The sequence below is a fragment of the Lactuca serriola genome, chromosome 7, assembly GCF_051521515.1.
Source record: "Lactuca serriola cultivar US96UC23 chromosome 7, Lser_US96UC23_V15, whole genome shotgun sequence".
Lineage (NCBI taxonomy): Eukaryota > Viridiplantae > Streptophyta > Magnoliopsida > Asterales > Asteraceae > Lactuca > Lactuca serriola.
This window is the reverse complement of record NC_136414.1, coordinates 2,605,739-2,622,711: the sequence shown is the minus strand read 5'-3', so window position 1 is coordinate 2,622,711 and position 16,973 is coordinate 2,605,739. Positions and strand designations below refer to the sequence as shown.

At 38.0% G+C, this 16,973-nt stretch overlaps 2 protein-coding genes across 3 annotated transcripts; both read right to left on the bottom strand.

The window, feature by feature from the left end:
• Positions 1-468: 468 nt before the first annotated feature.
• Positions 469-2,828, bottom strand: LOC145062282 (Zinc finger (CCCH-type/C3HC4-type RING finger) family protein). The gene is made up of 4 exons (XM_079009908.1): positions 2,478-2,828; positions 1,741-1,861; positions 823-1,667; positions 469-685 (listed from the first exon to the last, which is right to left on the bottom strand). Exons 2-4 carry the CDS (start codon positions 1,778-1,780, stop codon positions 581-583), a joined length of 990 nt encoding a protein of 329 aa, XP_078866034.1. The 5' UTR covers positions 1,781-1,861; positions 2,478-2,828; the 3' UTR covers positions 469-580.
• Positions 2,829-13,263: 10,435 nt separating this feature from the next.
• On the bottom strand, positions 13,264-16,763 carry LOC145062982 (DEAD-box ATP-dependent RNA helicase 31-like). 2 transcript variants are annotated; one of them, XM_079010578.1, is made up of 9 exons: positions 16,559-16,758; positions 15,253-16,485; positions 15,119-15,174; positions 14,582-15,013; positions 14,399-14,485; positions 14,223-14,318; positions 13,931-14,146; positions 13,686-13,868; positions 13,264-13,610 (listed from the first exon to the last, which is right to left on the bottom strand). In XM_079010578.1, exons 2-9 carry the CDS (start codon positions 16,427-16,429, stop codon positions 13,383-13,385), a joined length of 2,475 nt encoding a protein of 824 aa, XP_078866704.1. In that variant the 5' UTR covers positions 16,430-16,485; positions 16,559-16,758; the 3' UTR covers positions 13,264-13,382. The 2 variants fall into 2 exon arrangements, with proteins under 2 accessions (XP_078866704.1, XP_078866703.1); XM_079010577.1 differs by having other exon boundaries at positions 15,253-16,763.
• Between the last annotated feature and the right edge of the window lie 210 nt (positions 16,764-16,973).

Below are 16,973 nucleotides of genomic sequence, written 5' to 3'. Positions count from 1 at the left end.
TGTTTTATTGTTGGTCCTAAATGTAGAGTTGGGAAACCGCCATAGACATTTCAAAGGTGACTGTTGAAACCCAGAATAGATGCATATAAGAGATTCAACCCAGCCAGCATGCCCCTATATATATATATATATATATATATATATATATATATATATATATATATATATATATATATATATATTCAGAATTCAATAGAAAACTCAAGATCCAAATGAATGGAAAGGGACGAGTGTGGGAAAAAAGAAGATAAAGAGAATGAGACTGTATGAATCGTATTATGCACCTAGCTAGCTTGTTTACATATACATATAATTAAACAACTTTAAAAGGTTTTAAAATGAGTGAACTATGTTTACTGCAACCTAGCTATTGTACTTGCTAAACAAATTTTAAAGACTATTACATACATGTGTAGTGTTTGTTAATTTAAAACAGAAAGCAAGAGCTGCAAGTGAAACTCCATCATATAAGTAGTATTATCAAGTAAAGATTGATTAACTTCAAAAAGTTGCATAACACTAGTAAAGTACATAAGATGTATCAGAAAGCTAACAGAAAAGGTTCAAAGTTACATGTTCGTTATTTCCCTCCAGCAGCCATCCTCTTTCTTATTTCATGCGCAGTGTTGAATATCCCAAGTGTAGGCTGGTTGCACACATAGCACTTTTTCTTCTTTGCGTGATGCTGTACAATCACAAATTCCAAATAAGTCCCCTCCCCTCCTTGTAATTGTATGTATATATATATATATATATATATATATATATATATATATATATATATAGAGAGAGAGAGAGAGAGAGAGAGAGAATCAATCATACCTTTAAAGCACAATGCTCACAGAAATAATGCTTGCACTTGGTCATTACAGGATCAACAAACGGCTGCCTGCAGATAAAACAAGCAAAGGGAAGTCCATCCTCATCTTCATCATCATCATGCTCATCATCATCATCATTGTCGTCGTCATCATCATCATCGCCCTTCAATGCCAATTTCCTCTTTCTTGCCTTCTCTGCTTCATCCCAGTCTCTCTCCATCTGCCATCCAGACTTATAATCCCCACGGTCATGCATAAACTTACAGGAATCACCATACCCACAATACCCTGTCTCCTTATAATCCTTACAAATGTCCGGCTGATAATCAAACCTAGCAGAAACCCTAATATGAGCAGAAGCTCTCAGTGGTCCATGTGATCCACCTGCTTTCTCACTAGCAACAGTTTGCTCCCGCCTAAAACCTGCCTTGTAATCCGTGTATCCATGAATACCTTTATACAACTTCTCATCACCATTCCCCTTCCCTTTCAAAGCCTGGTCTGCTTGCTTCAAAACTCTTTCCCGAATCGCCCTTGCATCCCTAGAAAAGTCCGTCTCTGTTTCTAATGTTGCAGTGGCTCTACTGTCGTTTTGAACTTGAATTTCTTTAGAGGAGTCAAACTGGAAAATTGTTGCTTTTGTGTTGTCAGCCTCTGCTTCTTGTTGTTGTTCTGATGTTGCGGATCGCTTAGATGATCCAGTAGCAAAATATAACTTATTGTCTGCTGCCACAGCCTTTTTCTTGTTGATCACAACAGAAGGTTCCTCTTCTTCATCCATTTCATCATCCTGAGCTCTTTTTCGGATGTTTTTCTTCTTTGATGGTTTTCTAAAAAAGTTGCACACTGTATAAAAAAAAAAGATCAGATTCCATAGACAGTGAATGGGATTCGAAAACAATCAAGATAAACAACATACCTTGTTCGGTGTTTGGTTGTTCTTCGGGTTTTTCAGCCATATGGATCGATTACAACTTAGAGTTTTGGATATTTGTAGTCGTGAATGATGCCACAAAATTGCTGTTATGATGGTATGACAGCTGTAAATAGATGATGATGATGATGATGAATTAATTAGTGTTTGGTAAGAATACAGAACAAGTTTTTAACCAAGGTTGATCGAAATCCATACAAAATGACCAACATCAATTCAAAATAAACAAAGTTTCTTTCACAATTTGTTAAACATGAAGACATAAATTGTTAAAAAATAACCAATAACAGTACACATACTTCAACCCTAAAGCAGACTTTGCTAACTTCAAATAAAAATAAAAAAGAAAACAGAAATACTCCTAATGCCATATTGCCATTTGAGCCAAAATGGCATCAAACCTTGGCCATTGGTGGTTGTAAATGTTCTTGCGAGGAAGAAATCGAAGAGAGAGGGTGAAATCACAGCACTTCGTTGATTAAGGATGTAGAGACCAGTCTGACGAAATTCTAGGGCATGTATAGTTTAGCCCAATACATTTCTCCTAAGCATTTCATCGAACAGGTAATAGACCACACTGAACAGACACACATTAGGTAGAAAAAGGGGAAAACAACATGATTCCAGCAAAGTCAGAGAACAAAAAAAATCGATTCTATTGACATAAGAAAACCATTTCAGCGAAAAGGGACGAGTTTTAGGGTAAGAACAAAAAACCTTACCTTGATGGCTGCTGATGGCTGCTGACGACGAGTTTGACGGAGCTGGATGGAAGCGCTGGCGATGCTGGCGGAGACGGTGACCGGTTGGTGGCGGAGTGTTAGCGGAGGGTAGGGTAAAACAGATATGAAGAGGGAAGGTTGCGGAACACTTCTGAGGTTCTAAATTTCGAATAACAATTATTGAGGAACGCCAAAGCATAGACAGAAGTGGGCGGTGGTGTCGGCGTCGCTGGCGGAGGGAGGCGGGGGATGGTTGCAGATCGGACAAGGAGTGGCGTCGATGGAGTAGAAAGAAGTGAAGAGGGAAGGTTGTTGAAACGCTATCAGGGGCAAAAGGGAATACGCGTCCTTTTTTTTAATTCAGCCTTACACCCCGTTTATTTTTTTCTTTCTCCCCTGATGCTTCCAAAATTAGGGAAAATGACCAGGAGGTTAGGACATTCGTTTTAGGGAAAATGATTTAGGAGGGTAACTAATTTTTATTTGTGTTCACATATTGGCAACTTCTTTTTTTCTGTACATAATAAAACAACTAACTTGTTTTAACTGTTTAAATTACACCAATATTACCGGCTAATACATGTTTTAACCGGTAACTCAAAGAGAAAATGACTTAGAATAGTAACTACCTCTTATCCGTGTTCACATATTGACAACTTCTTATTTTTTGTACATAAGAAAGCAACTAACTTGTTTTAACTGTGTAACATCCCAAAAATCATGAACAAAAATTTCGTTTTTAATTTAATACTAAAACCATAATTGTCAAACCATTAATTTAATACTCCGGCATCGGGCCTCGCCTGGCATCAGGCCCAGCCTGGCATCGAGCCCCACTCGGTATACAGATCTGTCTCTCTTACGTCCCGCCTGTCTTCGGGCCCTGCCCGCTAAACACATACAATCATATAGCATGCTAACACATAAAGAAACATACTCTACTGTATCCTTGTCCTAAGAAACATACTCTGCTAATAATGAGATACAGAACTTCGTCCGAACTCAGCTAGTTCCAGCCAGGGCTTCAGTAGTGCAGGGTGAGTCTCCTCACTGTGTGAATGGGTCTAAGGCCACAATGCCAGCCCATGTAGTCTATGAGTAGGAAGACTCGGGGGTTAGCCCTAGGCATTGTATGCTAGTATGTTATTCCAGACCAAGGTCTGATGTCGGGCGGGTGCCCGAGGAATGTTTGCATGTTAGATTATATTTGTTGTCTGTGTGATACTTGTATGTACCTGATAAAGAGGTGAGTGTGGGCGAGGTCCCGTATCTCATCACTAGCTGAGTACGGACGATGTTCCGTATCTCATTTTTAGCAGAGTATGTTTCTTAGGACAGGGATACATTGGAGTATGTTTCTTTATGTGTTAGCATGTTATATGATTGTATGTGTTTAGCGGGCGGGGCTTGAAGACAAGAGGGGCCTAAGAGAGACAAATATGTATACCGAGTGGGGCTCGATGCCAGGCGGGGCCTGATGCCGTACGGGGCCCAATGCCAGAGTATTAAATTAATGGTTTGACAATTATGATTTTAGTATTAAATTATAAACGAAACTTTTGGTCATGATTTTTGGGATGTTACACAGTTAAAACAAGTTAGTTGCTTTCTTGTGTACAAAAAATAAGAAGTTGTCAATATATGAACACGGATAAGAGGTAGTTATCCTCCTAAGTCATTTTTCCTTTGAGTTACCGGTTAAAACAAGTATTAGCCGGTAATATTGGTATAATTTAAACAGTTAAAACAAGTTAGTTGCTTTATTATGTACAAAAAAGAAGAAGTTGCTAATATGTGAACATTGATAAGAGGTAGTTACCCTCCTAAGTCATTTTCCCTTCATTTTACTCCCTTCCTTTTGATAAAATCGAGAACATTAATTTCTTTTATTTCCCTTTCACTTCTATTCATTTATTTTCTTTTCTCTCCTTAAAATGAACTCGGGAACAGGGTGTTAGGTTCTAGGTTCTACATCTGAAAAAAAAAGGCTTTTGTTAAATTACTAATATTACTAGCACCGGACAAGGAATAACCGTCTTTCCAATTTCAGCCATGCGATCCTCTTCAATGTCATCATCAACGCATAAACTCGCTATTTACAGGTTTTCGGCGGATCCTTCTTCTCCCCACGTTCTGTACAATCGTTTGTTCTCCCTCTACCATTCTCTTCAACTTTTCCCCATGTTCGGTCCCTTGTCTCACAAACCTTCATCCCCCACCACCATCTCCCCGTTCCCCCTCTTGTATAAATAGCAAAGGAAACTGATGTATATCGAGCTGCGTTTATGGGTTTGTATTCCGAACCAATGCGACATATCGATTCCCCTGCTTCGATGACTCACCATATAGTATTGATATTGCCATAATTGCTCAATAAAATCAAGGTAAGGCCTTAATATACACTAAATGCTTGATATATTTGGTTTTTTTAACATTTCCAGTCTTAGGGCAAATATTTGTGGTTTGTTTATTTGGAACATCACAATCCTTAACATTCCAGTCTTAGGGCTAAACTCTCTGCTCCTTCAACTCTTCCCAAATATTACGGTCGATTTTCATCCATTCATGTTCTTCATATTTGTTTTAATTACAACGAATTGTACTTCTTTTGAAATCTATAAATTTTTTTGCTTGATTTTCTCTTTTTTCCAGCAGACTATAAAAAAGTAGCACAATTCTTGATTTTTGGACTATGATTCTTAACAACTTTTAAACAGCTTCTTGATTCTTGGTTAGGTCTTTTACTTTTTGGAATGATTGTGGTTTTAAACAGCTTATGTGATTTTGGGTATATGTTATGGAACCTGATATCTTCATCTAATTTTCTCTTCAAGTCATAGATGTACTTACAAACTAAATTTGGAAATTTTTGCAGCTTAATATTGGTCCAGGTTAAGTATACATTTTTGCTAAGTTTTTACTTCTTGACATTTTACTCTTACAATTCTCAATTCTAATATTTATATTTTTGTATGAAAAACAGAGTTAATGTGTTATTGTATCAATATCAACAATGTTCTATATAAGCTTGTGGTTTGTAAAGGAATCAATGTATGTCTCGAAACAAGGGGTTGATTATGAACTTATATTTTAAACGTGTGAATATACTCTTGATCAAAACACTTATGTATACTAATTTTATAAGTTTTTAGTCTCGAAAACAAATTTATCAATGTATTTATAGATTTCATATAGTCTTAATTCAATATATTGAAATTCCTTATATTTTAGAGATTTTACTATCTTTTTAGTCTGATGGGAACCAGTTGTATTTTACTATACTTCCGACTCTTAATAAGAAATCAAACCACATTTTGTGTTTATTTTGGTTTCAGGCATGAAATGTTGGTAATAAAGAAAAATATATGTTCAAAGCTTGAGTTACTAGGCTTAGCAGGCATATGTTTGGGTAACACATTAAGAGTCTAAGGTGAGCATTTATACTCCCGTCAGCAAATCATATTTATTTTTATTCTGGTTTTATCGACCTAACATTATCATTTTTATTAAAGATGGTCAGGAGACCATGAATTCTTTACCAAGTAAGAGTCAAAAGTATAATATTTAACTTATAGGACTTAAAGACAAAGTGCATGCACAAATATCTAGGTTCTAAAAACGGTTTTTAAGACTTAAGTTGTGTGATGTTGAGCTGTAACATCCCAACCGCCAGGTATCATTATCACTCCATTTAAATTTCATGTTTTAAAGTCTACTCGACGAGTTGACGTTGTGACTCGTCGAGTAGCAGCGGGCCAGGACGCGTCAATTAATGAGTGACTCGCCGAGTCGGCATGGGAGCTGGCAGTGGAAACCCTAATTTTCAAGGTTTTTGCACCCTATATATCGGACCATTAGCGCCTCCCACTGTTCTTTATCACCCCTTGAGACCCAGAAACCCTAATTTCCGTGAGTGAGAGCTTGGAGAGTGTTTTGGAGCTTTGGGAAGTGACTTTTGGGAAGGAAATTTGTAGATCAAGGGGCTAGCATCAAGACTTCTGTGTGGATTCAGATTCTACTTCATTGTGGGCACGTTTTGGAGGTAACCAGCTGTTACCTTAACCTCTTTTTCTTCTAGAATCATTCATATGTGGAAACTAGGGCTTTTTTAGTTATTCATGAAGGGATTTTTGGTATGGAAGCTTGACCTGAAGTTGAAACTTCAGATCTGAACCTCTTTTGAGTCCTAAGTCCATAAAGTTTCCAGCTCTTGCAAGGATGAGACTCTCCTAAGGTGTAAAGCTCCATTAGAAGCTTAGATTGGTCATTTATAGCCTTTAGGGCCTTGCATGCGCGTAAAGTTTGCAACTTTACGTGATAAACATGCCTTAGAAGCTTGGATCTGTAACCTGGAACCTTGGCATGGCTTAAAAAGTGTCTGCGTGGATGAAGGTCTGCAAAGACTCGGCGAGTTGCATAGTCAACTCAGCGAGTCATATAAAGATGGTCATGAACTAGCTAAGTTGATGAACAAACTCGACGAGTTCGTTGAAGATTGCCTTGAACTCGGCGAGTCAGTTAGGGTTCTCCCAAATTCTTGGCCACATATGAACTAGGCGAGTTAAAGGGGAACTCGACGAGCTAATCAAGGATTTCACGACTTCTCGAGTTCAGGAAGGACTCGATGAGTCAGTGAACTACACTCAACGAGTCAAGTCAACATGAACTGTTGACTTTGACTGTGGGCTTTGACTTTGACCAAGAGTTGACCAGTTGACTTTTGAGGGTATTCATGTAATTTGGAGATTTATGAGAAAGGGTTTTATGGTAACTATAGGTAGTGGAGTTCGTTTTGGTGATCCGAGAGTTGAGCTTTCTAGTTTCAGGCGGCAGTTGCGAGGTGAGTTCTCCTCACTATATCAATAGGGTCTACGGCACCAAGGCCGTCCCGTTATGATTTACATCCTGGTTTAGGAATGGTTGCTATGTTAGATTACATCCTGGTTTAGGATGGTTGCTATGTTAGATTACATCCTGGTTGTAGGATGGTTGCTATCTTAGAGATCGGTTAGATCTATACGACTATCTGTTATTGTACGCTAGCGTATGATATTTGTGTGCACATGTTTATTGGTTTGGGGAAAGGGTTGAGGCAGATCCTACTGTGTGCAGTAGGCCAAGACACCCTGGGCAGACCGGGTAGACTGCAGGCCTGGGTCGGGAAAATCTATTCAGGTCGAAGGCCCAGCGAGCGGTCCGGATAGGCTGACGGCCTCGAGGAGGGCGGACCAGACATGCTGAGGGCTCGGAGAGCGGTCCAAATAAACTGAGGATCGGGAGTCGGTCCAGTCAGACTGATGGCTCATTATGCATGTTGTATATGTTTGTTTGTATGTTTATATGATATGGTTATATCTATATGGCGTTGGTATTTTGGGGATATCTCACTAAGCCTTCGAGCTTACATTTATCGGTTATTGTTTCAGGTACTTCTGACGATCGCGGGAAGGCGAAGGCGTGATCGTACCGCTCCTCACCTTTTTATGTTTTCATGATTTAATTCTGTGATACTTTGACTACATTCTAGTTTGAAAACAAAATTTGTAATGATTTTTATGGGTGTTACATGAGCTATACAGGTGATTGTTATGAGTAAACTATAGTCGGTTTGGTTTTTGGTTTTTAAAACTGAATAGCCTCGAATGCAACAACCCAACTTCATACATACAATGTTTCAATAAATTATAAATTGTCAGTTTTAAAAGAGTGAATTACTTTTCTGGTCCTGAGTACAACGAATTTTGCAATTTTGTCCCAAAAAGATCTCTTGTAATTTTGGTCTTTATTTTAAAGTTTTTTTTATCGATTTTAGTCTATGTGTCCAAATTTGGTAATGATCGTTTTACATTTGGACCAAAATTGAATAGAACGATATTCCACACCACATGGAACAAATTTGTTATTCTCTTCTATCCTTTAATTAAGGTTTATAACATTGCAATATATATATATATATATATATATATATATATATATAATTTATAGCAAATCAAAGGGTAAGAGAATTATAAAATTGATTCCTATGGAGTACATATGCAAGAAACCGAAGACCCATCCGCTCATCTTCTTCACGCCCAGCGGCGGCTGGAATAAGAAGAGGCCCTAGGGTTGTGAAAAATGCAGAAGCAGGGCTATAGAGGGAGAGATACGAGAGAGAGAGAGAGAGAGTGAGTGAGTGATTGTAGGAATTGCTAAACATAGGTAAACAATCAATTACCATTTTACCCTTATGATAGTTTTAAAGTTACACTTTAATTCCGGTAATTTTAAGAATTTACATAAATGGCCCATTCAATAATAGCCTTAGATTTAGTTTTTTAAATGGTTCAGATGTGTTCTCGCATTCTCAACCTTTTAGGTGTTCTCATTTGATCCTACTCCTATATATATATATATATATATATATATATATATATATATATATATATATATATATATATATATATATAATTAAAGTAAGAAGGACCGAAAGTAATCTTTTTAAATTAAAAAGGGATATAAACTGAAAATATTTGTTAACTTGAAGGGTAAAATATTAAAATTATTTAATTTTGATATGTTGATTGTTCGAGGGGGGTATGAAGAAAATCAAGAGGTCGTTAGATAAATTAAAATGATTTATTATTGTAAGTCGCGTCACATCAAATTGAGTTATAAATTCAAAATGGTTTTTGAGGTGGTTTTTGACCCAATTTTGGGTGCCCATATCAACACCCACCAATAACTTTATGGGTTTATTAAATCATTTTTAATTATTCATTTTAATTTATTAATAAAATCATAAGGGTGTGATTTGAACCTTTCAAATTACTAGAGTTTTAGAATTTAACATTTTAAAATTAAACTTTTAGTCAAATTTTAAATTCCAAAACTTGAGGGTAAGTTTTGAAACATTTCAAAACATTAGGGATCAAATAACAAATAATTCAAATTAAACAATCAATTTCATAATTATCTATATTTGACCTAATCTTATTTTAGTCACTAGATAATTACCAAATAATTTGAAATAATCCATATTTATCATATAAACAACCAATATTTAAAAGATTTGAAATTATCTATTGTTTTGGCAAGGATAATCATTAATTTAAGATAAAAAATCGGATTTTAACTTCAAAAAACGAATTAAACATCAAATCCAAGTCAAAACAGCAGCTAAATCCCGAAATACCCTCTGCCTGACGAACTGACTCGCCGAGTAGGGCCAACTCGCCAAGTCCAGATATTGACTCGCCGAGTTGTGTCGGGCAGAGGAAAAAAAACTCGATTTTAAGCAAACAAAATAGTTAAGCATCACATACAACTGAAACCAATCAAGTCTCTGATACCACTGATGGGTTTTATGCATAAGAAACAATCTTATGTGCTCATACAAACCCTAATGCTTGGATCTAGGTTTCTCTATTGTACATGCTTTGAATCCAAGACTAATAAACTTACATCTAACATGTTATAAACTGAATTAGGGTTTAGAGAATTACCTTTTATTGTTATATAGCAATAACAATCAATTCCTTGCTTGGATTGGCTTTAAAAGCTTAGTGACTCAAGTGTTGCACCTCTAATAGAGTCACAAACACCATATACAACTTGGATGAAGAGGAGAAGAAAGGAGGTTGCCCAAAAACGACTAGAAACCCTAGAGAATCAGTTCCACACGTTTTTGGGGCCTAAGGGGTCCTTCATATACTTGTGTGGGTTGCTAGGGTTTTAGTCAAAACCCTAATGGACAGCTTAAACTCTAAGCATCCCATGAAGCCTTCTAGATAAGGCTATGGACGAAAATATGATGGGCTTCCATCATAATTTCGTTCACCCCTTATTCCTTTAGCATTCCTTAGCCCAATAACTCAATTATCCAATAATTGCAGTCCAGTCCCCTAAATTTAATTAATCTCTTTTAGCCACAAAATTAATTATCAAATAATTATTGACTAATACTAATTAAACAATATGATTTCTCCTTTAATATATTATTCTCATAATATATTAATAAATCATATTTAAACCTTTCTCTCCTTAAATCATCCTACATATTACTATGGTGAAGGCAACCCAAAAGGATCATGCTCATAATCGGGTCAAGTACATACCAAAATAGTTATGGACTTAGACACTAATTCAACAGCAGATCCAATAAGAACTCTGCAGTTAAGCGTGCTCGAGCGGGAGTCATACGAGGATGGGTGACCCCCTGGGAAGTCCTCGTGCCGAGTGGCCCAAAGCGGACAATATTGTGATACGTGCCAGAGGGCGATGTTACAAATGGTATCAAAGCCAGGGCACAAGTCGATGTGTTCGACGGGGACGTCGAACCCTATAATGGGGGGTGAAAGTGGGTTAGATCTGATCCCACATCGGCTGTGAAGGAGAACTAAGCATTCCTTATATGGGGTGTGGATACATTCCCTATCACAATGCGTTTTAAAGCCGTGAGGGCAGCAGATCCCATAAGAACTCTGTAGTTAAGCGTGCTCGGGCGGGAGTAGTACCGGGATGGGTGACCCCTTGGGACATAAACTCCATCCTAAAAGAGATATAATAGAATAACCACCAAGTTTAAGACTTATACCTCAAATGAGAACCAAAAGTTGGTGTAGTTCTGGATCTAAAAGCTCTATCTTCTCCAAAAAGTCTTCAAGAATGAACACCTTCATCAAAAGCACCAAAATACTCTTCTAATGGCCTTCCAAGCTCCATAATCACTCAAGTATGGATTACGGTTTCGTAGTAGCTGCTTTAGGGTAAGAGGGAGGCTAGTCTTTGAGACATATTGTTCTTTTTATAGTGTCATACCCTAAAATTTAGGGTTTTCGTCTGAATGGAGTACACCCTGCGTACCTCTTAGTACGCCCGACGTACTCACAAACCACCCGCGACCATGCAACTTTATACGCTCGGAATAACCTAGCTTACATTGGGCGTTCCCATCCGGACACGTGCATGCATCCCTTGCATGCATGGGACTTATCTACCAAACATTCCCTTTAGGGGCTAAATTTGTCAAAACCTTCAAAGTGCTATAACTTCTTCGTTCTAAGTCCGTTTCCGATGAACTTTATATCCACAAAAAGGTGACGAGAAGCCCTACTCTTCTAACAACTCCTAATTACCTAAAAACTTCTCGAACAAGAACCCAAAATCCCTAGAAGACCGAGGTGTCAAATTATGATTATACCCTTGGCCTTCGAAGACACAATCAACCACTTGGATCCCGTATACCCTAACACCCACATCTACAATGGGCCAAATCCTCTCTTTCCCGAGGCCCAAACCCTTATGAAAATTGATGATTGGGTCGTAACCCCTAGCAACGGAACACTTTCAGAACCAAGTGTTACAATTGTCCTCGTCATCGCATCATCAAAGGTAATTTAATTCTTGTGCTTCAACTTATTGTCACTTTGTCATATTGGAACTTGAAGTTTCTCCTCCATTGCTAATGTATGACAGAAGGGTATGATTGTCATTTTGCCATTTCAGTTGGTTTGGTTTGGTTGTTCATGCAAGCCAATGTAGAATAGATGAAGGATGATAATGAGAGAAAGTAAGCACATCATGGTGTGAATGAAGGATGAGCCATATGCTCTACTCTACTATATTGGTTGGTCTACAACTATAAGCATATGGGGAGAATGAATTTTTGATTTGATGGTGGCATGCTCTGTGTTGTGGTTTTGTCATATGTATACGCATAACTATGATTTGATATGATATGATGTTCAACAAGGGGAGGAGAGGTGAGGATATGAAGTCACTTTTCTTGATTTTTTTTTTGTTGTCGGCTGCTGCCCTATGAAGTTTTAACTCCACTAAACTCAACTCTCTCAAAGTACAAGATTGGTTTTCTGTTACAAAGATTGACATGATACGAAATAAATAGGTTTAGGTATCAACCTGGTTAATTAAACAGGTAAAATTAGAGTCAAGAAGTTCAACTTGAAAATAACTTTTTTATTTACATGCAAGATTTTCATTTCTCTTTCAATACTTAGAGGTGGTTGGAAGTGCTTTTTTAACTAGAAAAGTGTTTTTAGATAAAAGTGTTTGTTTGCTTATAGTGGTGGTAAAAAGAGTTTTTTAAAAAGTGTTTTGATAAGCATTTATAGCGAAAAAGTCAATAAGCCAATAAGTTAAAAAATGTTTGGCTTAAAAAGTGTTTTTGAAGTTATTTTAGCTGAAAAGTCATAAGCTTTTACATGTTTATTAAAAAGTGCTTATTGAAGCTTATGGAAAAGTTATTTTGAAAAGTGCTTTTGAGTTTGTCAAACATTTTTTTTGGCTTATTAGCTTTTCAAAAACCCAATAAACAAATAAGCATTTTTCAATCGCAATCACAAACACCCCCTTAGGAGTCGAACTTGGCCACTCCACATCCTCTTTATGACCTTGCACCTCTTCTATGCCTAGCCAATTCTTACTTTTTCCACTTTGCCCAAAAAACTTACTTTGAACTTTGCCTCCCAAACACTTGCTCTTTCTGTTTTTCACCTCTTAAACTTTCAACATGTTAAATGTTTTACCCAACCACGACACATCACATTTAGCCGCTAATACAACATGAAAACGGATTAACATGACGCAATCATTAAACGTTTGAGGTTAAGATCCAGCTCTCACTTGACCTGTTTAATATTTTAACTGTTCAACAAGGCTCGTTTGCCATGACTATAGAATACACACACACACTTGGTGACCTGCCTATTGATAAACTCGTGGTATTTCACCAAAATACAGGATGACAACATAAAAAGAAAGAACAGGAAGTAATTTACAATTACAGTCACAGAAATGAACGGTTTGTTGATTCAGATAGAATTTGAATATTTCTTGCGAAAACAAAAGCCTATAAAAAAGACGAACTTTATAGATAGGTGTTGTTTATAATTAGTAAGTAGGGTACTACTTGGTGCGTAAACCAGGAACATTCTTGAGTCCCATTTTACCAAGAACAAGTCTGGAAATTGATGGTGGAACATCAAGTCCCATGCTTCTACTGAACTCATTTGCCAGCTCCACAAGCCTTTGTTTATCCTTACCAACCGTCTTATTGGAGTTGTAATACCCGAGCCATGCCTGGTATGCAGATTCTTTATTTTTCATCTCCACATACGACAATGCTCTCTCCACCTACCACCATAATTGTTAATACACAAACACCAAATTTAGGCTTTCTATGAGAGAGAAATAAAACATGAGACAGACCTTTTTGTTTGTGTCTGGATCCAGCAGAGGCAGCTGGGCTTTTGAAATTGGCAAATCCCTAAGGGTGGACAAGAAGAATTCTTCCCATGGTGCTACCAACAATATCCCTTCCCCTTCCTTACCTTTCCGCCCTGTTCTTCCAAGCCGGTGTATGTACTGAGCTTTATCAGCTGGAAGCCCAATCTGCATGCAACATCATTTTAATAATATATATATACAATAACACACTGCCACATAATACCTACCTGAATCACAAGTGTCACATCTGGATAATCAACTCCACGTGCAGACACATCTGAAGTTACCAGAATAAGACCCTTTGATCTCCGGAATTCATCAGAAACCTGAGTCCTGTAACTTTGGGACTTTCTAGAATGTATTTCCCGCACATTTAACTTCAGCTGACTAAGCAGCTCTGCCACCAATTTCGTCACCATGGCAGTCGTGCAAAACACAAGAACCTGCAACCAATTATCAAATCATCATCATGTATCAACATTCAAAATTAAAAAATGTTACGATGCAAAACATGCATACCTTATAATCACCGTCATCTGCTATATGATCTTTCAGAAGGGCGTACAGCAGGGAATACTGCTTGTCCAATGGAGCAACTAGATATTTTTGTTGGACCTTGATAATACAGTATTTAAAAAACACAGTTTAACACATTGATACTAAATTAATGCCATGGTATTGGAATTGGTACCTACCTGTGTATGCGTCTCTTCGCCACCTTCTTCGACTGCATTGATATATTCATGATCTCTTTTCAAAGCAACATGACAGATTTGACGAACCTTGACATCAATCAATCAAAAAAATTACTTAATACTTATTACTATTAAGTTTGCTTGTTTTGCAAGAAATGTGAAAAAAGAAAGAAAGAAAGAAACCTCAGGTGGGACAGTGGCTGAAAAAAGAAGCGTCTGTCTCTGTTTGGGCACAGCTGCTATGATGGTCTCGATGTCTTTACGGAATCCCATGTCCAGTAGGTGATCGGCTTCATCAAGAACCAGAACCTTGACTCCCATGATCCGTGTGGCAAATCCGGATGTATTCATGATATGATCTTTCAGCCTTCCAGGTGTCGCCACAAGGATCTGACACGGGTTTGCCTGGATGCGTCTTTGTTCTGTAGCAAGTCTCGTGCCTCCGATCACAACTTGAACACCCACGGAAGGATGGTATTTCAAGAGCTTATTAGCCTCCATTGCAGCCTGATTTGCAAGCTCTCTGGTTGGACATATCACAAGGACTACAATTGGAGGCCACTTCTCGTCACGCCCAACAGGTGCCAACTTCACAACCACTTCAATTGATGGGAGCTGATATATATATATATATATATATATATATATATATATATATATTTCAAATAATTATTAACTTTTTTAAGAAAAGAAAAAGGTAATTGGGAAACAGTGTATTACCAAAAATGCAACAGTTTTTCCAGTGCCTGTCCTAGCCTTGGCCAGCACATCCTTCCCTGCAGAAAAAGGAGACAGAAATCAAATTACTGAAAGTTTGAATGAATCCCACACCAGTACTAGTGTTATGCACAAACCTTTGAGAATGACAGGAAGTGTCGCCTCCTGTACGATGGTCATCTTCTCATACCCAGCATCCTTGATTGCTTTCAGAGACAATGGTGAAACAGAACATTCATCAAACCTGGTCTCACTTAGATAAGATTCACTTGCTGTTGCATCATCAGTTACAACTCTTGGGCTTGCGGAATCTTCAATCTTCAGTCCAGACATGGAATGCCCATCATCCTCAAAATCCTCATCTTCTTCTTCTTCTTCATCACTGCTCAATTCTGTAAAGCTGTCGGTTAATTTTGTTTCATCCTCCGAAATCATTAAACTTCCTCTTCCCATGCTTTGGACACCTGTCCTTACTCCCCCACCACGACCTCTTCCTCTACCATTGCCACTGAAACTATCATCTCTTCTATTCGAAACAAATCGATCATCTTCTCTCTCGGTATCACGCACATATGGCTCTTTTCCTTTAGAAAAGGAATCAAATGAACCCCAAGTTTCCTTCCCCTTATTTGAATCACGAGAGACACCACCATTTCTCCTCTCTACTTCTCCCGCATATCTCCCTGTTGAACTACTTGGCCCTCTCCCTCCTTCAAACCTATTCTCCCTCCTAGACCTAAACTCTTCATCCCTGCTTCCAAATTCACCACCAAAACGCCCATTTCCTCTTGAACTACCACCAAATGAACTCCTAAGTCCACCTCTTGGACTGGTACCGAAAGAACTCCTGCTTCCACCTCCTCTTGAGCTACCACTAAAAGAACCCCTATTGCCACCTCCTCTCGAGCTTCCACCAAAAGAACCCCTATTGCTACCTCCTCTCGAGCCACCCCCTCTTGAGTTACCGCTGAAAGAACCCCTATCGCCACCTCCTCTTGAGCTACCTCCGAAAGAACCCCTATAGCCACCTCCTCTTGAGCTACCATCGAAAGAATCCCTATTTCCACCTCCGCGATATCCTCCATTATAATCATCAGATCTTCTATTTACAGCTGAACCACCCCTTCCTCCTCTATCACTACTCCTCCCATCATCGCTCTCGCCATAAAACTGCCTTTTCTTAAACGAGCCAGACTCGCTAAACCAATCACTAAGATCAGATTCATCCTCAATTAAGCTCTTAGTAGCCCTAATTTCAGAACCGTGGTTCGAAACTCTAGTAGAAATATGTAATTCCAGCTGGGGAGTTGTCATCAATTTCGGAAACCCTACGTTGTTGGAGGATGATAGAGATTGGTACTTTAGTCTATCTGAAAAAGCACGAGTGAGAAAAGGGCTGGCCCTGGATAATGAGGGGTTGGCTTTCATGGTGATAAGAGTTACCGGGAGTGAAGAACAGTTCAGCAGATGGAGGTCTGGCACCGAAAGGAGTTTTACTGGCATGCTACGGCGGAAATGGAAACCGGAATTGCCGTAAAGAGGTAGCTGTTGTGTCCGGAGAACTTGTAGAAGCGACGGAGATAAGGTGTGAATGGGGTTTTAGGGCCCTCTGAAAGAGGGTTTAAGATTGCAAATGATGCAAGATAAGGTTAGTTATAGGGTGCAGTGTGGGGTGTTGTAGAACGATATGATACACATATACACCACTATAATTTAATTTTATAATTTAATTTAATATTCCATAAACTAATAAACTCTATAAAATTAATAATATGTCTCATTCCAACTTTAGAGTAGTAAAAAATTAAACCATAAAATAATAAAATAATATTTTTTTTAAAATCCCAATGTAAATATA

Coding starts and splice junctions, on each gene's coding strand:
- LOC145062282 (XM_079009908.1), bottom strand. CDS start 1,780: ATGGCTGAAAAACCCGAAGAACAACCAAACACCGAACAAG. Junction 1,668..1,740: donor ACAACCAAACACCGAACAAG/GTATGTTGTTTA, acceptor TTTTTTATACAG/TGTGCAACTTTTTTAGAAAA. Junction 686..822: donor GTGAGCATTGTGCTTTAAAG/GTATGATTGATT, acceptor GTGATTGTACAG/CATCACGCAAAGAAGAAAAA.
- LOC145062982 (XM_079010577.1), bottom strand. CDS start 16,618: ATGCCAGTAAAACTCCTTTCGGTGCCAGACCTCCATCTGCTGAACTGT. Junction 14,319..14,398: donor GCGAAGAGACGCATACACAG/GTAGGTACCAAT, acceptor TGTATTATCAAG/GTCCAACAAAAATATCTAGT. Junction 14,147..14,222: donor CAGATGACGGTGATTATAAG/GTATGCATGTTT, acceptor AATTGGTTGCAG/GTTCTTGTGTTTTGCACGAC.